The sequence below is a fragment of the Canis lupus genome, chromosome 14, assembly GCF_011100685.1.
Source record: "Canis lupus familiaris isolate Mischka breed German Shepherd chromosome 14, alternate assembly UU_Cfam_GSD_1.0, whole genome shotgun sequence".
NCBI classification, from domain to species: Eukaryota; Metazoa; Chordata; class Mammalia; order Carnivora; family Canidae; genus Canis; species Canis lupus.
In genome coordinates, this window is record NC_049235.1 from 59509780 (window position 1) to 59534427 (window position 24648).

Sequence of the window (24648 nt, forward strand, 5' to 3'; positions counted from 1 at the left end):
AGGGGGAGCAGAGCCCACCCTGCACCCTGCATGTGCACAGGGGCAGTAGTGCCCACAATCTGTACGCCTCAGAACTGACACTGTGAGTCTGACACTTAGCGCAGGGGGACAGACAGAGCTCGGAAATAATTCAGCTGCAAGCGGCTACTCCTGGGGAGGGCAGCGGCCGGCGCACAGTGGGGACACGCTGTTTTCCATCACGCTGCCCCTTGCACGATTATTTCATTACTTGACATACATGTTTTTTCCTTTTTTTTTTTTTTTTTTTTTTTTAAGGCCTAGGGTTTTGTGTGAGCATCGTATCCAAGCTGTTTGGCAAAGTTGTGTCGATTGCCTGTTGTGCCCCCTTCGAATCAGGTTCACGGGGCCGGACGTTCCTCGGCAGCAAGAGGCCGGCCTGGGGAGCAGCCACGGGGCTGAGGGACCGCAAAACCCCAGGCCGGGAGGATGGGCGGGGGCTGCGCTGGGGCCGCGGGGGGACTTCTGCAGCTGGGGACAGGCGCGCACTCCCAGCTCCTTCTGCCCTGCGTGTCTTCAGCGCCGCGTCCAGGTGCACCCTAAAGGAGGCAATTGCACCAAGATAAGCCTCCCTCGCAGGTGTCAAATGGCTCATGTTAGCCCGGGAGACCGCAGCCCACGTCCGCAGAAGCCGTCGCGGGGCCTGGTCCCAAGGTGCACACGGATCTGTCACCAAACAGGCGCACACATTAAACAACTTGGGGTATTTCCTCGGCACCTTCGCCAGCGTCTCCGTGGACCCGTGTCCCGGTGTGTGTCTCGACTCAGCCGGCCCACGGGGGGCCCCTGGCATTTATTCATTCTGCGATTGGCCTCATTCACCTTCATGCCCTGCCCCGGGTTCCTCTGGGCCACCCGACCCCCGCCCGGGCCACGTGCCCGAAGTGACAATGTGTGAGGGCTCACGTGGAGGAGGACCTGGTTCAGGGGTACTGAGTCTTCTTTGGTGGACGTCCGTCGGCTCCCGTGGGCTCCTCGGCACAGTCAGGACGGACTAAGGGAGACGCGGCACCCGTGGGGCCCGACCTGCCTGTCCCCTCGGCACATAGCCCAGAGCAGCGGTGGCCTCCGTGCGTCCTCGGCGGCTGGCCCGTCACATCGGAGGCGGCCACCTCCACTCTACAGCGGCGGCCCTCGCCGGCTGGGGAGCGGGGACGTCCTTCCGCATGTCCATGTCCTCTCTTTCCTCTGTGATGAAGCAGACCGCCCCACCGGTCACGGCCGCCCTGCGGCGGGGAGAGGGGGTGCGGGGGGTGCAGAGGGCGGGTGGCCAGCCCCAGCGGGCGCTTCCAGGCAGGGCAGCCCACGGCCTCCCGCTGCGGCCCCCTGACCCCGGGGCAGCTGCAGCCCGTCCTCAGCTCGGGGAGGGGGACGGCGCTCCCTGGCCTGACGGCCCCTGGCCCGGCCTGGCTCGGCTGGAGCGCCCGGCGGGGAGGCCAGGGCAGCGGGGCTTCCGGGCACCCCGACTGCCGGAGCGAACCACGGGGCCAGCAGCAGGTCCCCCCAAACCAGCGTTAGGAGGCGGCACCGCGGGCGCCCCGGGGCCTCCAGACAGTGCACTGCTGCAGCAGCCGCCACCGGAGTCCTGCCCCGCCGGCCGGACGCATGCTCCGTCCTGGCACCTGGCCCAGCGTCTCAATATCGTGGTTTTCAGCCCATTTTGGAAGCTGCTTGGCTCAGCCAGCTGGCGGCCCCCCGGCCTGGGTCTGGTACCCAGAGGCCTCGTCGGGCCGCGAACCCAGAGCCCCGGGCCACCCCGTCCACGTCGTCGCTGCCTCCAGAATCAGAAGCAGGTGCGGGGCTGCGGCTGGACCACACCTCACCTGCTGGCCCTTCTGTGCACGTCTCCGAGGCCCCGGGAAGCGCCCGGGCTTGCAGCGCGGCATCCGCCGGGGGGAGCGCCCGGGGCAGTGGAGCTGCTGGCCCCCGCCTGCGAGGGGCACCCGGCTCGGGCACAGGCCACCCAGCAGGATCTCGGGGGGCAGAGGACCGGGCGGGCCCCACACCGCAGGGTGCTGGGCGGGGGCCGGCTCCTCTCCAGCCGGAAAGCGGCGAATGGTAGGTTCGGTCGAGGCTGGCAGCTCTCCCCCCAACGCCCTCCTGACCCCCTGTTGGGAGAGGCCTCCTCCGTGCAGCCCGCGGCCACACGGCCTCCCGGGGGCCCGCGCTCAGCCTCCGGGCCTCGGCCTCGCGGCGGGCAGCGAAGTCCCTCCTGCTCCCCGAGCTGAAGACATTCCGGCCGGTCGGGACTGACAGGCAAAGCCCATCCAACCGCCAGAGCCCAGAAGTACGTTCCGCGACACGTCTCCCCGTGGGACCTCAGGGGACAGCGGCCCTGGCAGACGAGGGCCTTCAGGGGGCCCCAGCCATTGGCTGCCGTCCTGCCCCCTGAGGAATCCTGGGGGGCCCGGGTAAGCGACCAAGAGAAGGAACTGCAGCCGCGGAGGGGACATCCCAAGGGACCCGAGCAGGAGTCCGCAGGCGCTGCCCCTGGGAAAGGGGACGCCGAAGCCAGCACATGACCCCACCCAAGGCCTGAAGGCGGCCCCACGGCTTAAACCTCACGCAGGAGTAACTAGGAAATCCTGAGGGATTTCAGGCAGGAAAGTGAGGACATTGAGGCCAAGTTTAAACGTGATAGACCTGGGGCCGGGCGGGCTCTGCGGGGGGCCGGCTGCCTTGGGCCCAGGCCGTGACCCGGGGTCTCAGGATCGAGTCCCATGTCGGGCTCCCTGCGTGGAGCCTGCTTCTCCCTCTGCCTCTCTCTCTGTCTCTGTGTCTCTCATGAATAAATAAATAAAATCTTTAAAAAAATGTAAACTCCGGATTTTTGAACTCATTTTCCTGATAACTTATTAAAATCAATAGTGATTCACTGAGTTGCTTTGTTTCATAAAATTAAAAAAAGTGTTTTTGAGAAGCGAGACTGAAGGAAGCAGCAGTCTTGTGCCCCCCGCACTCTGACCCCGTGTCCCCTGCCCCATGGCCCCTGTGCCTCCAACTCTGTGCCCCCACCCACCCCCACCCCATGCCCCCCATACCCCCTGCCCTGTACACCCCTGTACCCCCTGTGCCCTGCCCCAACCCGTGTCCCCCGCCCTTTGCCCCCTGTGCCTCCGACCCTGTGCCCCCACCCCGTGCCCCCCATACTTCTCGCCCCGTACCCCCCTGTGCCCCCCGCGTCCTGCCCCTGGCTCCATGCCTTCCCCGGGTCCCCAGCCCCGTGTCCCCTGCCCCATACCCCCCGCCCCGTGCCCTCCCATGCCTCCCGTACCCCCCACTCTGTGCCCCCGACCCCATGTGCCCCCCAGCCCTGTGCCCCCCTCCCTGTGCCCCCCGTGCCCCCCGTGCCCCCAGGCAGCGTGAAGGACGGGGTGGTCCGGTTGCCCCCTCTTTCCCAACAGCCGCCCAGACTGTCCACTTAGCTGGAGGGAGGCGGCAGCTCCTCTGCAGCCCTCACCTCCAGGCCAAGCAGACAAGCCCCCCCCTCCCCCGGAAGTCTAAACAGCAGGCAGCCGCCAGTTTCAGCTCCCGCCCTTGCTCCCGGGTCTGCCCCTGGTGGCCTGGCTGCTGCAGGCCCATCCTCCACGGCCACCCTCCGGCCACCGAAGGACGCCAGGGCGGCGATGCTGCGCTCCAGCCCGCCGGACAGCCGGGAGGCACGGCCCGCGCTCTGTTCCACACACCGGGGGCCTCCAGGTGAGACTTCAAATAGGACGGATGGGGACCCGGCTACGTGAAAAGCCACCTCCGGTCTGCTGTCCCACCACGGAGTTAAGACAGCCGGGTGGGTCTGGGGTCACTTTCCAGGACCTAAGTCCCTGCGATCTGTGGCAGAAATCCTTAGACGGCCCCTCGGAAGCCAGAGGCAGAGGCCAAGGCCCATCTGTGCCCGCAGACGTTGCTGCGGAGTTTCCCAGGGACTGAGAGGAAAGCGCCCGGGGACCAGGCTCCGCTGGGTCCCACAGCCCACAGTCTGCCACCGTCCCGAGTGGGCAGCAGGAGGATCTACGGCCAGCCAACTCCTTATCCGTCGGCCCGCTGGTCACAGAGGACCCGGGGCCCAACAGGTCCGGGCCCTCGAAGAGAGCGCTTCTGGGCGAATGAATGTGCTCGGGATCTGGCCCCCCCCCCCCCCCAAAGTCCTTTTCAGGAATATAGCTCAAAACCCCTTACCCCTGCTAGGAAAGTGCAGGTTCAAATACATACCCTCTTCGTGGAATCAAGAAGCTCTGGATGCAAAAAAAAAAAAAAAAAAAAAAGCTCTAGATGCTCTAGATGCTTCGATAACCTGTGAGAACTTGGACTCTCGAGGTGCTTTTCTCAGCATCCATCAGATTTAGGTAGCTGGTGCGGTGTCACTTGGTGTTTGTGAACAACGGATGGTGTGACCTTTGCACTATTTTACAGATAGGGGCACCAGAAGCTCGGAAATGCTTGCAGAACACAGTAAACCCTCAAGTCATGTTCCATTGGCCAGTCAGTATTTTGTCCCCCCTTCAAATTAGGAAACTAATAAAGCTTCCGCTTGCTGCTTAAAAAATTGACAATCTGCAATGTGCAGTTGTGTATATGCTTGGATTTTACCCACCGTTTACTTTATTTCTCTCCAAAGAGTCTACTCCTCCCTCGTGATAGTAGAGATGAGCCACTTTCTATTAGGAATATAAATTACATCACGAAAGAAGTCTTCCCTTTCCTCTTCTAGAATAAAAATCCAACTTCTTTTCTCCTCGAAATAAAATTTCAAATGGCCTGGCAAGATTATAATGTATTTGAACGTTCAACCATTTTTAAACGATTTCTGCAATTAAAATAATTGACTTTCATCGAAATCCAGAAGCAAAATGAGAACTGGAGATGCCAAAACACTCTAGCCGCAGCCTGAAAACCGGGCCAGCACCCAGGTAGACATGGCCTAGTCGATGAATAAGGTTCATCTTCCTCGCGAGAGTGCAAATCCACTATGCAGTTCCCCCCACACACACACACACACACCCCGCCTCCCTCCCTCCAGCCCTACTGAACTCTATCTAGTAGGAGATTCAGGTCTGACGGTTGGTCGTCATCTTAAAGGTGAGAAAACTGAGGCTCAGTATTGACGTTTCTTAGACTGTCGCTGGCTGACCGGCAGGCACCTCAAGCCCAGCTCGCCCGCCGCCCTCCGCACCGCTCCTCCCGTCCACAAAAACCAGATCGCCAAATGTCCATGCAGAGGGACACCTGCCTCGATGACACCCACTTCATGGAGCCCCACTGTGGGTTTTGTTTACCTTCAGAGAACGGGACAACTCAGTGAACCACAGAGAACCGCGGGACACAAAAGAGAGATTTAGATCCCGAGGCCCAGGGATGTGGGATTTAATCGGGAAAAAAAAAAAAAAAAACACAAAAAAACCTTGTGAATCAGGTTATGCACCAGCATATTGTAGTGGAAAGAACAGAACGAGGCTGGGACTCCTGGGTGGCTCAGCGGTGGGGTGTCTGCCTTTGGTCCAGGGTGTGACCCCAGGGTCCCAGGATCCGGCTCCACATCGGGCTCCCCACAGGGAACCTGCTTCTCCCTTCTCCCTCTGCCTGTATCTCTCATGAATAAATAAATAAAATCTAAAAAAAAAAAAAGGGAAAGAACAAGTCCTCTAAAATTAAGACTGATTTTTCACGGTAGTACTTACTAGCTGAGGGATCTTGAGCAAGTCTTTAACCACTCCAAATTCATTTTTTTGTTGTTATTAAATGAGTACCAATGGGGGGCAGTTGAAATTTTGCGTGGAGAGACAGAGACTGAGAGAGAGAAAGAGACTGAATGCTGGAGGTGCTTGTGAGGCTGTCAGCGCAGGAGTGTTCACAACGCCTTGGGGGGATTAAAAAGGCACTCACCTGTCCCTTCATTGGATGAAAAGTGTATTTCTTCAATTCCATCAACTCCTAGAAAAAAGTATCCTTTGCTTTGGAGGTAGGGACAGAATAACCCCTAGGTGTTAATGCCCCCGCCCCCCCCCCCCTTGCAAAGGAAGTCATTTCTCTTGTTTCATCCTTTAGCCCCTTGGGTATGTGCCCGGGGCATTCCTCCTCCCGGTAAACCACTCAACAAATTGTATTCAAAACCAAGATTTCATGCACTGGGCCCAATGATGGGGATACAGCAGCCAGTGCTCCGAGGTCCCCCCAGGAGAGGCTCGCAGAATAAAGTGAGCTTGGAGGAAGGCTCTGATTTCGAGAGAGGCCACTAGCCATTAGCCAAAATATTTCTGGATCAGTAACTACACCCTATCATCAACTTGACTCTCTAAAAATTACAATGTGGCTTTAGGACCTGGTACATAGCGTTCACTCAACAAATATTTGTTGGATAAAGGAACGAATGGGACGGGACAGGACGGGAACTCCAGTGAGCTTTTATTGCTCTGGGCTGATACAGGAGAGACGCAGCAAATGCAATCCTTTATTTGAGGCTGAGGCCAGTGAAGCCAACCTTTTATGTGAGTAAGTCTGGATCCCGCGTAGGCTGAGCTGGCCCGGGTACCGTGCGAATGTCCCCCCATGTCAGGGGACCTCCGGGGCCGCAGGTGAAGCCTCTCGGAAGCATTCCAGGTCGTCCGGTCGGTGAGGCAAGGCCAGGCCGTGCTCGCCCTCGGGCCTCTGCCAGGGGTCCTCTACCCTGGGAAGCACTGGGTGACTCAGTTTCCCAAACTGCCAGGCGCCAAGCGTTGTCTGGCTTCCCAAGTCTGTGGCTCCAAAGGGCGTGTGGCTGGATCCTATGCTCTCCTGCACCGAGAGTTCCCATCACTTCCTTTGGGCCTTGTCTGGGCTCCTGAACTTGGGCGGGGGGTGGGGGTGGGGGAGGCACCCTGTCCTTGCAGAGCCCCAGGGCTGGGCCCTCGGTGGGCGAGCGAGCAGGGGTTAGGCTGTGCCTTGGGTGTGTGGCCCGTCCGAGGCTCGGGGTAGGGGTGCGGCCTCCCCTTGCGGGGCGCTCCGCCGAGCCCTGGGGCGCCCCGGCCCTGCCCTCCGCCTGCAGAGGCTGCCTGGAGCCGCAGGCGCCCAGCAGTGCGAGGACGGTACATCCAGGCCAGGCCTGCACCTCCGCATCCCTGGGAACAGCGGGCCCCCAAGGTCGCGGCCCCCGGGCCCCGGTTAGCGCCCCCGGGTTAGCGCCCCTGGATTAGCGCCCCCGTTAGTGCCCCCGGTTAGCGCCCCCGGGTTAGCGCCCCCAGTTAGCGCCCCTCGTTAGCGTCCCCTGGTTAGCGCTCCCCGATTAGCGCCCCCCCCAAGTTAGCGCCCCCGGGTTAGCGCCCCAGTTAGCACCTCCCGGTTAGCGCCCCCGGGTTAGCGCCCCCCGTTAGCGCCCCCCCGGGTTAGCGCCCCCCGGTTAGCGTCCCCCGTTAGCGCCCCCGGTTAGCGCCCCCCATTAGCGCCCCTGGATTAGCGCACCCCGGTTAGCGCCCCCCCCCCCAGTTAGCGCCCCCGGGTTAGCGTCCCCCGTTAGCGCCCCCCGTTAGCGTCCCCTGGTTAGCGTCCCCTGGTTAGCGCCCCCGGTTAGCGCCCCCCATTAGCGCCCCTGGATTAGCGCCCCCCGTTAGCGTCCCCTGGTTAGCGCTCCCCGATTAACGCCCCCCCCAAGTTGGCGCCCCCGGGTTAGCGCCCCGGTTAGCACCTCCGGTTAGCGCCCCCCGTTAGCGCCCCCGGTTAGCGCCCCCCGGTTAGCGCCCCCCATTAGCGCCCCTGGATTAGCGCCCCCCGTTAGCGCCCCCTGGTTAGCGCTCCCCGGTTAGCGCCCCCCCCCCAGTTAGCGCCCCCGGGTTAGCGCCCCCCGTTAGCGCCCCCCGTTAGCGTCCCCTGGTTAGCGCCCCCCGTTAGCGTCCCCTGGTTAGCGCCCCCGGTTAGCGTCCCCTGGTTAGCGCTCCCTGGTTAGCGCTCCCCGGTTAGCGCCCCCCCCAGTTAGCGCCCCCGGGTTAGCGCCCCCCGTTAGCGTCCCCGGTTAGCGCCCCCGGTTAGCGTCCCCTGGTTAGCGCTCCCCGGTTAGCGCCCCCCGTTAGCGCCCCCCGTTAGCGCCCCCGGTTAGCGCCCCCGGTTAGCGCCCCCCATTAGCGCCCCTGGATTAGCGCCCCCCGTTAGCGTCCCCTGGTTAGCGCCCCCCTTAGCGCCCCCGGTTAGCGTCCCCTGGTTAGCGCCCCCCGTTAGCGCCCCCGGTTAGCGTCCCCTGGTTAGCGCCCCCCGTTAGCGTCCCCTGGTTAGCGCTCCCCGGTTAGCGCCCCCCCCAGTTAGCGCCCCCGCCGCGCGGGACCTGGGGCCAGCTGTGCGCCGCCCGCCGCGCCCCGAAGCCGCCGGGAAGGGCGGGAAGGAGCCGGGCAGGGACCTCTCCGGCCGCTCCGCCGGGGCGCCAGGGCGCAGGGACCCCGGGGCGGCCCCAGACACCTCCCGGGGCGCCCCCGCCGCCCTCCGCCCTCCGCCCTCCCGCCGGTCGGGGCGCCCCCGGGCCCAGCGCGCAGGGTGCGGACGCGCCGTCCGGGGCAGCGGCCCGGCCCCCCGCGGAGGCCGCGCAGCCAATGGGAGCCCGAGGCCCGGCAGGACGGGGTGCGGGGCCAATGGGGCTCGGGGCGCGGCCGCGGCGGGGGGGCGGGGCGGGGGCCATGGAGGCGCCGCTCGCGCCGGCACTTCCTCCCCGACCCCGGCCGCCCGCCGCCCGACGGCCCCGCTCGCCGCCCCCCGCGGGGAGGCCGCCGCTCGCCTGGCCTCGGCCGCCTGCAGGGAGAGCGCGCGACCGCCTCGGGCTCGGCTCGGGGGGCGCGGAGCGGAGCGCGGGGCTGCGGGGCGCGGGGCCATGGGCGGAGCGGCGCTCCCGGGGCCCGCCCGCCTGTGCGCGCTGTGGGCAGCCCTGCTCGCGCTGCTGCCCGGCGGAGCCCGGGGCGACTGGATGTGAGCGCGGGCGGCGGGGGTCGGGCTCGGGGTCCGGGTCCGGGTCCGGGTCCGGAGCGCAGGGGCTGCGGGGCTGCGGGGCTGCGGGGCGGGGGCGGGGGCGGGGGCCCGGGTCTGGGTCCGGGGATCCGGGCGCAGGGCCGGCGGGGTCGGGGTCGGGGTCGGGGGCCGGGGCCGGGGCCGGGGTCCGGGCGCACGGCCGGCTCTCTGCGGGGCGGGGGTCGGGGGCGGGAGGGCTGTGCGGCGGCTGACGCGGCCCGTCCGCAGGTGGCTGGGCGTCGCGCCGTTCGGGGCCCCCGAGAAGCTGGGCTGCGCCGCCCTGCCCCTGAGCGGCCGCCAGCAGGAGCTGTGCCGGCGGAAGCCCCACCTGCTGCCGAGCATCGGCGAGGGCGCGCGCCTGGGCATCCAGGAGTGCCGGAGCCAGTTCCGACACGAGCGCTGGAACTGCCTGCTGGCCGCCGCCGCCGCCGCCCCCGCCCCCGTCCCCGCCCCGGGCGCGGGCCCCCTCTTCGGCTACGAGCTGAGCAGCGGTGAGTCGGGGCGCGGGGCGCGGGGCGCGGGCGGGGGGGCCGCCCCGGGAGGGCGAGCGGGGGCCGCGGGCCGCGTGCGGGAGGAGCTGCAGGTGCGCCTCCCGCGGGGCTCCCGGGACGGGGCGCGGCGCCCGGCGGGGGGCGCAGGACACACCTGGCCGCCCCCCCCCCGCCGCCCCCCTGCGGTCCCGCAGCCGCAGAACCGGGCGCCGCAGGGGTCCCCGCTGCTGCCGTCCGCGCCCGCCCCGCCCCCCGCGACCGCGATCCCCACCCCGCGTCTGCCCCGGGGCCCCGACCCCGCAGGAGGGAGACGGAGGAAGGAGGAGGAAGGCCCAGGAGAAGGAAAAAGAAAGGAGAGGAACAAGGAGGGGAAAGGACGGAGAAACGAGGAGGCGGAGAGAAAAGATGAAGAAAAGTTCCAGCGGCTGGAAGGCGAGGCCGTCAGCCGCTGGAAAGGTTTATCGGCCCAGCCCGGGAGCCTGCGACCCACCCCGCTCCTCACATCCCAAGGGACAAAAAGGTCACCTGCTGAGTCTCTTCCAGTCCCTTTCGCTAATGTCCTAATGGGACTTTAATTTGCAGACGTTGTAGCTCAAGCCTTATTGCAGGTGTGCTGCATCCATCCATACTCGATCATCTTCCATGACGACTCTTTTTTAATTTTTTTCTGGCGACTTTTCGATTCTTTCACTGTCTTTAAGCCTGTAAGAGGATTAGCTGCTATCATATAAAATACTTAAGTGTTTGTATTAATATGTGTGATTGTTATTTATAACGCAGCCTTAAAAAAAAAAAAAGAAAAGAAAAAAGACCAGTCTTTGATATGAAAGTAAACTGTGACATCTACTGACCGCTTTGGCCTTTACTTAACTCTAATTTGCGTTGAGATACGTATTATTTATACAAACAAACAAACAAAAAATCACAGCAGATTTTTCGGCGTGTGTTTCGTGAAAACACATTTGAAATTTAAAGATAAACGTAATCTGGACTCTTTTGGGGCATCGTGTTACCATTTGCCGTATCCATGCAAAGGATTTTAAATTCAACACGGATTTGAATTTCTATTTAAATTCAATACGGATTTGAACTTCTGTTGTCTATTAAGCACTAACGGGGTGCTGGCATCCATTTCAAATGTTTTAAATGAGCAGATGATTCTAAAGACAATTTATGATATGCAATATATAAAAATTCCCCCCCCCCCAGAGTGGAATACTGAAAATTAATGTCGCCTTTTTAAAAGACTAAAACAATTTGAAATTGTCCTTTATAAATACATGCTCCTTAAAGCGTCTATCGAAAGCAATCGAAAAATCACTTCCCTGCTGAGAGGATAAGTAGGAAGATTTGTTATGGACAAAACCAGACAGAGATACGGCTCTTTCATTCAGCAATTTATGTTTTGTTCTAGGCACCAAGGAAACAGCATTTATTTATGCTGTGATGGCTGCAGGCCTGGTGCATTCTGTGACCAGGTCATGCAGTGCCGGCAACATGACGGAGTGCTCCTGTGACACCACCCTACAGAACGGTGGCTCAGCGAGCGAAGGCTGGCACTGGGGGGGCTGCTCTGATGATGTCCAGTATGGCATGTGGTTCAGCAGAAAGTTCCTAGATTTCCCCATCAGAAACACCACAGGAAAAGAAAGCAAAGTACTGTTAGCAATGAACCTGCACAACAACGAAGCTGGAAGGCAGGTATGTATGAGAAAGTGGAATGATATCTCATGCCTTTAGGTAAATAACACTGGGATGACACTTCTGAGTGAATCAGTCCAGATGACTTAAAAAACATACATTTGCAGTCTAAGAAATATACGTGTCATGCATATGTGTAATATATACGTGTTTATTGTATGTGTGTAACGTTTGCATTGATTTAGTTTAAGTCCTCCTCCATCTCATAGGAGTTGAATCTCATTATAGGCTCTATTGGTGATTTTGTATTTTGTATACCCAGAGCACTGAATTATGAAATAATAGATGTACACATACGTTTTTGGGTCATTTTGTTCCGTCCCCTGAGCTGGTTAGTGAGAGAGCCAGAATAAGATCTATAGCATCTGCCTTTCTAATGGGACTGAATAAGATTCCATCCCAAATTTGAATTTTGATCTTTTAAAATCTATTTTTAGTGGGCAGTGGCTCCTAAACATGTTACCAATTTGTCCTTACATTCTCTAGCAAACATTCTTGAATACGTCCGGGAATACACATCTTTTAACTAACATTTTGGTAAAACAAAGGTTTTTTTTTTAAAGAGGATTCGTTGTTTTATTATAAAATGAAATAGATACATTGTTACAAAACGATCAATCCAGATAAGTGTAAAGAAGCTATAGATATATAAAACGTATGGATGATTTAAATACATATTAAAGATTGAGGGGTAGACAAATTTAAAGAACCACCATCTAATGAACCTCTTTTATGAATTCTGGTTTTTCATACTAAATTTTCTTAAAATGAAATAAATTTGTAGCTTAATTTAACTTTTATACGTTTAATGAATATTGACACAATAAAGTTTGAGTTCTGCAACATAGCTGAATTACTTGGCAATTCGTACTGATTTTCCTAAAACGGTCAAAACGTTTTTATAGATAGACATTTTCTATGCCGTAATAATCTCTCCAGGACAGGAATATCAGCACGTATCCTATATTATTGTAAATATCCAATAATCTGTAAAAGTCCCAAAGCGGTCATTGCAATCTGCCTCAGTCTCCTGAAATAAATTAAAACAAGTATCTGAGTCAGGAATATTTAAAGTTGTATGTTGCATTTGTTTTACATTTTTTGGAAAGTGAATAAATGGAACCCACTTTGAATAGGTGCAAGTTTCAGCCAGCTTTCTTTACTTAAGCACTCTGGTTTAGAATAAAACCAGAAAACTCCATGAATGTTATTATCACCGGAACACTTCAATTCAAATTTAAATTTTCAGTTCAATTTGAATATTGCTTTTAAATAGCAAAATAGGAACTAGGGAGGTCAGTAAATAGCTGGGTAGGCTTTTCATATTTTTGTTTAGAAATTTTAAAGTGTAACTGAGCACGTTAAAGCAACTCTTGTTTAACACCACAGGTATGCACATGTCCCTTCTCCTTAAAGTTTTGCAGGAAAAAAGAATTCAAAGAATGGGTTTCTGCCTCAATTTAAATATTCTCCGATAAAGGATTTTTAAAATTATTTCTAACACACGACTATAAAAGAGGTTAAATACAGTTTTACATTTTTTAACATGTTCTTTAAAACTCTAGAGTTAAAATGAGAAAGCCATTAAAATAAGTCAAATTAGTCAAATTAGTATATTTTAAAAACAAACAAAAAAACAATTAAATGAATATTTATTATCAATTTGGATCTTAAATCTTCTTTAGTCATTCTTCAAATAATTTGGTAGAGATTTTTTAAAATTTAACTAGAGGACAGAACTTGGAAATTCATGTCATAATTAATTCCCTTGAAGAATGCTTATCCCCAAACTTGTGAGAAGCTTGGAAGCGCTCATCTTTTTATTGGTATCATTAGGCAGCTATTTAGTTTTATTCTGTCTTGTGTGTTGTTTCAAATTAAGTAGCAATATTTGCCTCTGTAACTATTTGATCTTAAACTATTATTTATATTCTGAGTTTATTAAAAACATGCAACTCTTTAGCCTCAATTTTAATCCACTGTGTTTGTTGGCAAAAACAATCTTCTCACATTACTGGGGTTTCTGCTATTATTCTAATAATGCAGAAAATAATTCAGCCTATACGTATACATACAGTTTGTTCAAAAGTCAGTGTTCTCTCTACCGAATCTTTTTGTTCCTCGTTGGTCTAGATACAATCTTAAAATATCACAAAATATTACCTGGACCGGTGTTTTGGCTGGTCTTTTTTCAGAAAGTATTACAACTGAAAGCATTTTTGTGTTTTTCTTTCCACTGGTGGCCAAAAACAACCCCCACCCCCACCCCCACCCCCACCCCCATCACCACCATCATCACCACAGCAACAACAAAACCAACCAAGTTTGCAGGCTATTATCTAACATGGGTGAACCATCAACTCCTTTTTTAAGATTGGCGATTAGGATTTTAATCGAATAGGCATATTCTTCTGGGTAAAGTTCAAGGTCTGCATTCAATTGAGTCGATTTTCCTGGTCTCAAAATCCCAAAATCAAAATGTAGGAAAGCGTTCAGAGAAATGTGGGTACTGGCGCTTAGTAGTGCTGTGAGCAGGATAGATGACTTTCTAACCGCTGACCTTAAGTACTCTGATTCCCACTTGGTTTCTGACACCATTCCTAAAGTTATGACTCCAAGAATAATGTTGCTGAATGCTGATTGGCTAACAGAATGATGTGATGTCTTCCAGGGGCAGAACTTCTGGGAATAATGTGACTTGGAATATTTATGGGTATTTCTTTTGGTGTGCTTAAAATATTTCCATTCTTCCCATGTCCACCTCATAAACTTTTAAGTTTCCCTACCCCATAATTTGTTTTATGATGAGTAACTCAAAAAAGTGGGAAGGGCCCAACCCCAAATGTTCATTGACCTGTTTCAAGAATATTTATAAGTACTTGAACAACACATAAGTGTTTTGCCTTTCAGCAGGTTCAAATATATTTTTGGACTGAATGAGACAAAATGGGTCAGAGGAGTAGGAATTCCACATCCAACCATCCAACCTTATGTCACAGCTTCCCTAAAAACTTAACCAGATCATTTGATAGTTGACAAAATGAACTGCTCGTAACAAAATGTTCCACAACAGTTTTTTGGGTCACTTCTGTAAACTTTGGATAAAGCAATAGACTGGGAAACAATCATTGCCCGCCGTGTTACCTCAGAGCCAAAATGGTGGCACCAGTCACGCCGTAGCCCAGGTCTTAAGTAGTTCCTATATTTACGTCAAGAGTTACGGGTATGTCTTTCCTAGTTCAGCTCATTAGGAGTTTATCAAACCAAAACTTAACACAAAGAGCCCAGAAAATTAAATGCTACCCTCCTAATTGCTCTCCCATAGTTTAAAAATATTCCTCCAAAATGTGCACATCTGTTTGCAATAGTTCACAAAACATTCCTCTGTTAATATCGTTATAAACCCTAACAACTCAACTGGAGTAGAGAAAAGAATTTTCTCATAACCACATGCTACTCAGACGGTTGCTCCCCTCTTTCTTCTCCTGTTAGCAGGAAAAGACTATCACCGCAGCTCAGAATGGCTACTTGACGTTAATTAAGAATCCCAGCCACACGGCTCCAGAACGTACCTTTTCGTGCAGTGTTCGTGCAATTTCCTTAAATATACTCCATTTTTCCACTTTGATTTTTCTCTCTTCTACCGAAATTCTCCTGCTGGATATAAAGACTTTATATCGTATGTCACCAACTTTCCTGATACGAGTCTTAACCACGCTGTCTGTTTTTTGGTAAAACTGGGATAATATGTAAGTACATGTTCATCAATGACCTACTGCGGGCGAGGTATTTCTTCCCATAAAACTAAATCAAGGAAAATAATTGATGCGAAGGTGCTCTGAGAAACACTTAAATTCTGCACTTAAACCTTGTGTGTGTGTGTGTGTGTGAGAGAGAGAGAGAGAGAGAGAGATCCACCCTTGAACTCTCCATTTCATCACATTCTCCTAGTGGTAATTACATTGCTTTATTTTAATCTCTATTTGTCCAAGTTTCTCCCTTAGAGTTTTTTGGGGCTATAATCATTTAAATTGCATGTCAAGTTATTGGCATGCTTCTCCTTGTAGTTTATTTGTCTTTCTGTCCCAGGCTATATATATGATAACATACATGGTAAAAACATATATAAAATAAAATATATGCGATAAAATATTTATATGATAAAATATATATGGTAAAAATACTATTTTTATACTTCTTGTTAAGCGCAAGAAGATAATGGAATCGAAAGGTAACAGAATACTACGGAAAAATATCATCCCTGGAAAATGTAATCTACTCCAGGTATTTAAAAGATCTTAGTGTTCCTATGGCAGGAAAATCTTCCCCATATTCTGATCCACATTCCACAGGTTGGTTTCATCAGATTTGAAAATCGGGGTCTCTTTTTATCCATCCAACCTGTGACGTCACGTGTCCCTGGGGACCAACCGTGCTGCGGGCTGAGCAGCGAGAGGAGAACCCCAGCAGGACCGAGGTCCCCCTACCATTGACTCCCACGGCCGTGACTCCTTGGTTCAAGGTGGTCTCTAGTTCTTCCCTCCGATCCAGGTCACCCACGGAGAAGGAGTTAAATCCGTTCGAGTGAGCTGGCCTAACTCTAACAAGTATTTGGTGAGCGTCTACGCTGCCTCCCGCCAGTTGGCAACACCATTCGTGATGTCTGTACTGGGAGAAGTCGGCCCCGCAGTGAGATCCCGAGCGAGAGGCAGCTTTAAATCGCTAAGCGATGACTGCGAGGAATGCTGATCAGGTTTAAATACACAAACAGACATGCTTAGATTTTTGGCTTTCTTCGGACAATTTGTTTTGTTCTTACCTAGTACTCATCGAGCTCTTTTTCTCCTATCCGCTGAGCCCTTAAAATCTGAACAAACGTAGGAAGGTGGCGTTCATTTGAACATTTATTTGCCTGGAGACATTTTAAAGAATTGAAGTATTTGTGAATATCGAATGCCGAAAATTTAAGCAAATAAGCCCTTGTGCCATACTTTATTTTTTTGTGCCATACTCTTTGAATAATCGCTTTCATATCCTCGGAAGGTATCTTTTGCCTGCCTGGAAGGGTCTGTCTTTCCCTTATATACAATATAGACCTAGCTACTTGCTTCTCGGTTTTGTGAATTCAAAAAGAGCATATGTGCTCTGTTCTATAAAGGACGGGGTTTAAATAGTATCCCGTTTATTATTCTAAACACTAATAAGAAGTATCGAATATTGCACAAATCAATACCATATGCTCTCGCCCAAGGTTGCAGATATTATAAATCGTCCGGAATCCTCCGTCTCACTAGATGGTTCAGAAACTTTCATTTGTTAGGGAACATAACATTCCACAAACATGTCAGCGTCGGGTTTAGTTTAAAATGGCAAAGTGTAGACCCCTGTCATTTTATAGTTTTGATAAGAACCGTAAGTGGAACTTAAGCCGCGAGGTTTTCCCCTTCTTTGGTGAGATTACACACGTAATTTCCAAGTTACCGAGTGGACAGATCAATTTTTCATTTTACCCAGCATGTTGACAGAACAGTCAGCGCGGTAGCTAGTCCTGGCGATTTATTAATCTGCCCTGCCATCCTCTGGGGATTGAAGGAAGCTGTGCTCACCAGCCTGGTGCGTAACAGATGAGAACCTTGAAATTCTTGAAACCTCTGTATTGCTTTTGCCCTGTTAGCCCCCTTTTAAAATTTTCTCTCTGCTCTTCCTCTACCTTCTTCTTCAGGGAGAAGGGACATTTATTCAGACTCGGATGTGGGCCAGGCAGGGGGCTCCTACAGATCTATGTAATTTCATTTAATTCCTGAGTCTGAATAAACCAAACTCAGCGCTTGGAATTGAAAAATTACATACATCTATTATCCCTCTTCTAGGTTAGGGTGGTGCTACTGATCCATCAAGAGTAGGACATATGTTTCGAATTAATTTTCCAGAAGAGGGGAAGAATGTGCTGGGAGCAACCACACTCTCCAGCCCCTTCTCCTTTTGACCAACTTAAGTTGATTAGTCAGGGTTTCTCACGTGGCCTGTGACCAGAGGATAACATGGTCCCCCCCACCCCCAGGCCCACGGTAGACTGTGATGAACCTGAGAGTGCTCAGTTCCACAGATGTCATGCTCGGATGCCCACCGGGGTCATCTGAGCCCCCGGACGGAGGGGCCCCGGCCTGGACCCCGCCTCGGCCTATTCAATCAGACTCTTGGGGGTTGGAGCATCAGTTATTGGTAAAGCTACCCACCCAGATACTTCTATATCGCACTTGTGCGTCCGGGGCGACTGTCCTCCCATTGCCCCCCAAATCTTCACGTGCATACGAGTCACCCCGGAGTCTCCTTTTAACGCAGAGTCTGGGGTGGGGCCTGGGAATCTGCCTTTCTCCCAAGTGAGGTTGGTGCTGCTGGTCGGTGAGTCACACCCCGAGCGCAGGTGATGGCCTCGGGAGCACAGAGGTCGCACGAACATCCTCTCACAGCCAAAATTAAACGAAAAGGAATAAACGCGGCCTCCCTGGGCTGCCTCTGATACTCCCTGATGACAGGAGCCGCCTGGCCCACCCTAGGCCGGGGGCTGCGAGCCGCGGGGGTCAGCGCAGGGCGGGAGCACCCTGAGCACCTGCGGAGGCCCTTCCCGGCCCGGGCGGCCGCAGGGGTGAGGGTGAGGGGCGAGGCCCCGCCAGTGCCCCGCGAGTGACCCCTGTCCATTCCCGCCGCTTGCAGGCTGTCGCCAAGCTCATGTCGGTGGACTGCCGCTGTCACGGGGTCTCGGGCTCCTGCGCCGTGAAGACCTGCTGGAAAACCATGTCCTCGTTCGAGAAGATCGGCCGGCTGCTGAAGGACAAGTACGAAAACAGTATCCAGATCTCAGACAAAATACAGCGGAAGATGCGCAGGAGAGACAAAGACCAGAGGCGGATCCCCATTCGCAAGGACGACCTGCTGTACGTCAACAAGTCCCCCAATTACTGCGTGGAGGACAAGAAGCTGGGCATCCCGGGCACGCGGGGCCGCGAGTGCAACCGCACCTCCCAGGGCGCCGGCGGCTGCAACCTGCTGTGCTGCGGCCGCGGCTACAACACGCACGTGGTCAGGCACGTGGAGAGGTGCGAGTGCAAGTTCATCTGGTGCTGCTACGTTCGCTGCCGGCGCTGTGAGAGCATGACCGACGTGCACACCTGCAAGTAGCCGCCCGCAGCCTGCAGCCCGCAGCCCGCGCCCTGGGCCCCGCGGGGAGGGAGGGACGCGCGGCCGCCGGCGGGGCTGGGAGAGCCCGCCCCCCCCGCCCCGCTGGCTGCCCGGGCCCCGCCCTCGCCCCCCCCGCCCCGGGCTGCAGGGCCTCCCTGCCCCGCCCCGTCCCCGCCCTCCTGGTGCCCCCCCTCCCCGCCCCCCGCTTTCTGCCCTTCCCGTGGGCCCCCCCCCTCCCGCGCGCATCCCACGGCCCCACAGCTCTGCCGGGCCCCTCTTCTTCCCTGCCCTCGCCCCCTGGTCCGGACCGCCCTCGCCACACGCCCCTGGCGCGGCCCCGCCCCGGGCACGCCCGCCCCCCCGCGGCTGCCCGGCCCCCCCCTCCCCCGCCCCATCCGCTCTGCTGCCCGTCCCCCCCCGCACCGCCCCCCCCGCCCCCATCGCCCCGCGCCTGCGCGGCCCCCCGCCCGGGCCCCGGCCCCGCCGCCCCGCTGGTCTGCCCGGGAACCACCGGCACGCCCCGGCCCCCGCTGGACTGCCCGGGGACCCGCCCTCGGGCACGCCCAGGCCCCCGATGGCTGACGGGACCCGCACCCGCCACGCCCCGGCCCCAGCTGGCTGCCAGGCCCCGCCCTCGGCCACGCCCCCGGCCCCGCTGGCTGCCCTGGCCCCGCCCTCGGCCCGCCCACGGCACCCGCTGGCATGCCAGGCCACGCGTCCCGCCCCCGATGGCTGACCGGGCCCCGCACTCTGCCCCGCCCCCGCCCCCGCTGGCTGCAAGGGCCCCGCCCTCGGCCAACGCCCCCGGACCCTGCTGGCTGCCGGGAACATCATAGGCCAAGCCCCCGGGCTCCGCTGGCTGCCTGGGCCCCGCCACGGCCCCCGCACTCGGCACCGCCCCCGCCCCCGCTGGCTGCCCGGGCCCCGCCCTCGGCCACGCCCCGGCCCCCACTGGCTGCCCAGGCCCCGCCCCGGCCCTGCCCCGCTGCCCAGGCCCAGGCTGAGCATGCGCAGTCCGGGGCGTGCCCCCGCTGAGGACCTGTGGGTTCCTCCCTTGCTGGTTTGGAGGCTTCGATCGACCTTCGGGACGCTAATCCGGCTCCTGAACAAGCCAAGCCAGGAAGGAGCCTCGGCGCAGGACACCTGGTCCAGACTCAGGATGAGGCCCTGGGCTGTGGACCTGGGCTTGGAACCCTAGTGCTGGGCGGCGAGCAGGCATCTTAAAGACACCTCCTGTAGCAGCGAGGAGCAGCAAACACGAGCTCATGTAGTCTCTCGGTATCTTAGATGCAGAAACCGTACTGCTCGTGCGTACAGAGGATGAAGGGTTAACAGAAGTGGTGGATGCTTACTTTCTCTTTCATGCATTTCAGAAGAAAGGCGATTAAAAAGAATTTCCGTAAGTGATGCAGGATCCCTATAAGGTGTTTCCTAGAGATGTTCAGAGACAAAAGGGAAGACTCCAGACATAAAAAGTGAAATGTATGATTTGGATTTTAAGTGCCTTTTCACTAGGAACATTTATCTAGAAAAATCTCAGTAAGACATACAGCAATCTTCTTATCTTTGGTTTCATTGTTAAGATGTAAATTCAAGTTAGTTCATGTACGGCGTAGTTGGCTTCATTCTTCAGAGGTCCGCCAGTTTCTACTAGGAAAACCCCAGCTCGGAAATAATGGGGAGGAGAGGGATCTTGAAAGCAGGTGGGAAAATTAAAGGTAACAACACAAAGGGCTCTCATACATTGTAAGGTGAAGCACCCTTTAAATGTGTAAAGACAGTATTTTGTATAGTATTTTGCTAAAAAGAAGTTATATATTTTGTAAATACAGTATTTAAGTTATATGATATATATTAAAACTGAAGACATTTATTGCCAAAGCCCAAGAACTAAGGCAATAAAATTATCTCAGAAATAAGATTAGCTTCTGTTTCTTTTCATACTATTATCTCTGACTTTTTTTAAACATTGAAAAAGAAGTTGAGTAGTTAGTTATATGAACGTGTTTTTCTTGTCAAAATGACAGTTTTACATGTTATAGATTAAAATATGCTGCAGACTATCGAGGAATTGTGTTATTTCAGCAGATCAGTTAAGCTCTGCTTTTAATTAGTTATGTTTAACTTGTAAGGTTATTATAATAAATTATGCAGTAAAAGTGTTAACTGGATAAAAGAATCTAAATCAAAATAACGATCAATTTGTGGATCTGATATCCCGGATATTTATTATATTGTATGTAATGCTGCATTTCCATGTGAATGTTGAACGGGCTTTCTGAGTTTGGTATTCATGCATGTATATTCATCATATTTTACAAGGTTCCTGGTAAAAATTACCGGGCTATATTTAAGGTTGTGTTTTAATGTAAACACTTATGTTTTTTTTTAATGAATTGTTAAATATTTCAGTATTATATAGGAAAAAAATGTTTAAATTCAGAAAGGACAAAGGAAGAATATTCCTTTTCTTATAATGAGCTAAAGAAATGTTTCCTTGCCCAAAGGTCTCATTCTGTTGCCTTTCCATTTTTATTTACCAGGGCAGAACAATTGTTTGTGAAAAAAAAAAAGAGCAAACCCATGGGAAATGTCTCAGGCCTGCCTAATCTTAAATTCAAGGCAAAACATTTCATTGTGACTCTTAAAGTTTAACCAGAAAGATATTATTTATAAACGAGACACTCAGAAGTGACAACTGAATAAATACAGCGCTTATTTAAGAGAGTAGTTTGCCAATCTTTAGCATCCGTTGATCAGAATGACCTGAGACACACTTGTTTTCATGTCTTTTTGTGTGTGTGCAGTAAATCTACTCTGTGCATTGAAAATAAGCACTTTTTTTTGTAAAGGTAAAGAAGAGTTCCCATTGGCAACCAATTGTGTCTACTAACTAGAAGTGGCTTCGTGATTACCTTGCCAGGGCGTGGGGAGAACCCGGCGGCCTGCCGGCTCCGAGCGGGTGGCCCAGGCCGTGCTGATGTCCGGGCCGCCAGGCCGTGTGTCCGGCTTCTCCTTGTCCACCCCCGGCCCCCCACCAGCACCAGCGCCCGAGCCATCCTTGAGCTGGCCCTGCACCTGCCCTGCCTGTCGCCGCACAGGCCCCCGGGGCCACCAGCGAGAGCCCCGGCCTGCGCTGCCTGGGGCCCCGACCGCAGCCCGGCTCAGCGGCGTTGGAGGGACCGAGCCGTGGGGGGCCCTGGGGGGGCCCGAGCCGTGGCTGGCTGCAGGGGGGCTCCGCCGAGAGCTCGCGCTGGGTCCCCCGCCTCGGCCGCCAGCTGCACCTGCAGTGTCCCCCCCACCCCCCGGCCGGCCGGCTCCCCCGCTCCCTGAGCCCCATGCCCCGTCCTGAGGACACGGCCACATGTCCCTTCCCGGGCGCTCCCGGAGGAGACATGGAAAGCTGCTTGGGTTTTGTCGTTTTGCGGCCTCACCCCGCGCCCAGCGAAGGCCGTTCTGGGTCTCCCTGGCCCGGCTGGTGACTGTGTCGGTCAGTAGGGCCCTGGAGGCCGGGCTCGGGGGCCAGAACATGAGCCCCGGGAAGGAAGCACGGGGCAAGGCTGACTAAACCCCACAGCCGGAGAGGAGGGAAGGGTGATCCACGGGGGAAACGGGGGGGCAGCGTCGAAGGGCGCCTGGGTGCTGGGCCGCATAGACGTGGCACGTCCCCCTCTGGCCATGTGCTTGACACCGGCCCCTGGGTTGTGCTTCCAGCCAGACGAGTTATGTACGACGGCGTGTACACCGCGGCTTCATCTGCTTAAATGCCCCTTGTGACAGGACAGGGGTCGAAGGGGAGGGCAGGTGCTCCGCTGTACTAACTCTCCACCTGGGAGTCCAGCTGTTTGCGAGCTGGGAACCGCCTCATACGGGCCGGGCTAAGAGGCGGGGATGCTGGGCTGAGCGCGGGCCGCCCCGGGAGAAACACCGAATGGCCTGTCACCTCCGGAGAGAGAGAGAAGTTTCCTAAGTAACACATGTCGCTGACGGGCGTGTTTTACAAAACGTTAAAAACACTTTAACGTCTGGCTGGGGATCCCTGGGTGCCTCAGCGCCTGCCTTCAGCCCGGGGCGTGATCCTGGAGTCCCGGGATCGAGTCCCGCGTCGGGCTCCCTGCATGGAGCCTGCTTCTCCCTCTACCTGCGTCTCTGCCTCTCTCTCTCTTTCTCTCTCTCTCATGAGTAAATAAATTCTTAAAAAAACACACACACACAACACTTTAATCTGTCTGAATATAAACATTTGCATTATTTCCTTATTCACAATCTGGATGATAGTTGTTTTGTTTCTCTTTTGAAAGACACCAGTTATATTTACAACAACAGTAGAATTCAATGATTTCAGTTAGATGCTATGACCCTGTGTGTTTTTGCAGCTTCGTAGCCGTGTGACATTCACAGTAGGTATCTTAGAAACGCACTTTAATGTCGTGAAACTAGCACTGGTATGTTCGGTTTTTACTTAGTTTAAAATCTGGAACCAGGAAAGCTTTCCATCACAATATTTGTTTATAGGCAATTTGAGGAGCTGCTGGTACTTGTTGCATCACATCCCGAAGGCCCCTGGAGACTGCAGAGTCCCAGCCACCATTCGGAGTCACTTAGTGGTACAAGCACGAGGATCCACTTAGCTGCCTCCAAGAAGAAAACTCCAAATCCTATCTCCGGGAGCCCCGTATCCTCCTCAAGAGGAGTCCTTCTTAAGGAAAGTTGGCGAGGGGGCCTTGTTTCAGTCTTTGTTTTTTTTTAATTTCAGTTTCACTACAGACCAGATGTGATAAAGTCATAACATTTCTTGGAGTCAGGGTATGAGGTGAGCTGAGGAGGACAAATGCAAGTGGCCCAGCATCAAAGGGGGACACGGTGGTCCACCGGGGACTCATTTCCTTTGCAAAAGAAAATAACAGCAAACACTTCGCTGGCGCTCAGTGTTTGCCAGGCACTCCCCCAAGTGACTGCTACGAAGGAATCGGAGTCTAGAACTCACCGGGAACTAGAAGGGAGAGAGCTGCCTCTTGACTTCTAAGCTCCAAGGGATTTAAGATTCCCGGTGGCTCACAGTTGGTTTATGGGGGAGCCCAACCATCATTCCAAAAGGAAATGACGAGGGGTGAAGATCAAACTAATGTAGTGCGACATTAAATAAATGCCTACATCCTTTTTATTGTCGTGCTTACAGCCAATTGTTACATAAGGTGTCATTTTTAATACACCGATGAAATTCACCGCGGGTGACGATTTACATTCAAATCCAAAGCAAAACCATTAGAGGTGGTTTGCATGATTAAGGGCAAAAAAAAAAAAAAAAAAAAACCTCTCGAAACAAAATTGAGATCGAAAAGACAGCCTCTGCCCTTGACTGTAAAGGGAAAGTAATAATAAATGTGGACCAAGGCAACACAGGCTGTAGTTCTATATGTGACTTCCTTTTTTTTTTTTAAAAAAATATTTATTTATTTATGATAGACAGAGAGAGAGAGAGAGAGAGAGAGAGAGAGGCAGAGACACAGGAGGAGGGAGAAGCAGGCTCCATGCTGGGAGCCCGACGTGATAGCCAGACGTGGGACTCGATCCCGATCCCGGGACTCCAGGATCCTGCCCTGGGCCAAAGGCAGGTGCTAAACCGCTGAGCCACCCAGGGATCCCCCATATGTGACTTCCTAATTCGCAGAGTAAGTGAAAGCATCTGATGGACGTGTGAGAATGGAAAAACAGGAGAAGTGGGGGGTGGAGGGCTTCGGGGGCCCCTCCGTCCCACTGCCGTTCAGCCTCAGGGAGGCTCACCTCCATAGGGGCCAAGGAGCCTCCCCTTCACACGCTGGTAAATCAAACCGTCCTAAATATGCCCATAACCACTCGGTCCTGTTTAGCTAAGAAGAAGGGTGGCCTCTTGTCACCAATTTTCCTTTGATAAAAGAGGAGTCACCAGACGTACCTGCCCACCTGCTTTGCCTGCTGACCTAAGCCCCCCTGGCTGTGGCCCCCCGGCCTTCTGTCTTATTGGCTTCCAGCTGGCAGTGCTGCCCAGGTCCCCTGTCACCTCCTCCCAACTGTACCCACTCTGCCCCTGGCCCCTCTAACTCTGTCTATAGGACACTGACTGTGCTTAAAAGAAAAAAAAAAAAAAAAACCTCCCACTCTTCACTAACTAAGGAAAGGTGTGAATGTACAAAGTGATGTCAGTAATTACCTATTTGTTTCCAGTACATAATCCATAGTTTTCTTTTTTAAAAAAGTTTATTTTTTGGTGAGTTGTATGGTCTCTGTATCCCCCCAACTTTACTGAGGTGTAACTGACATATAA

The 24648-nt window shown here is 54.2% G+C and overlaps 1 protein-coding gene across 1 annotated transcript; it reads left to right on the forward strand.

Annotated features, from left to right (window-relative positions):
- Window positions 1–3644: 3644 nt before the first annotated feature.
- WNT16 (Wnt family member 16) lies at window positions 3645–18344 on the forward strand. The gene is made up of 5 exons (XM_038556355.1): window positions 3645–3717; window positions 8280–8934; window positions 9202–9464; window positions 10879–11165; window positions 17880–18344. Exons 1-5 carry the CDS (start codon window positions 3645–3647, stop codon window positions 18342–18344), a joined length of 1743 nt encoding a protein of 580 aa, XP_038412283.1.
- The last annotated feature ends 6304 nt before the right edge of the window (window positions 18345–24648 follow it).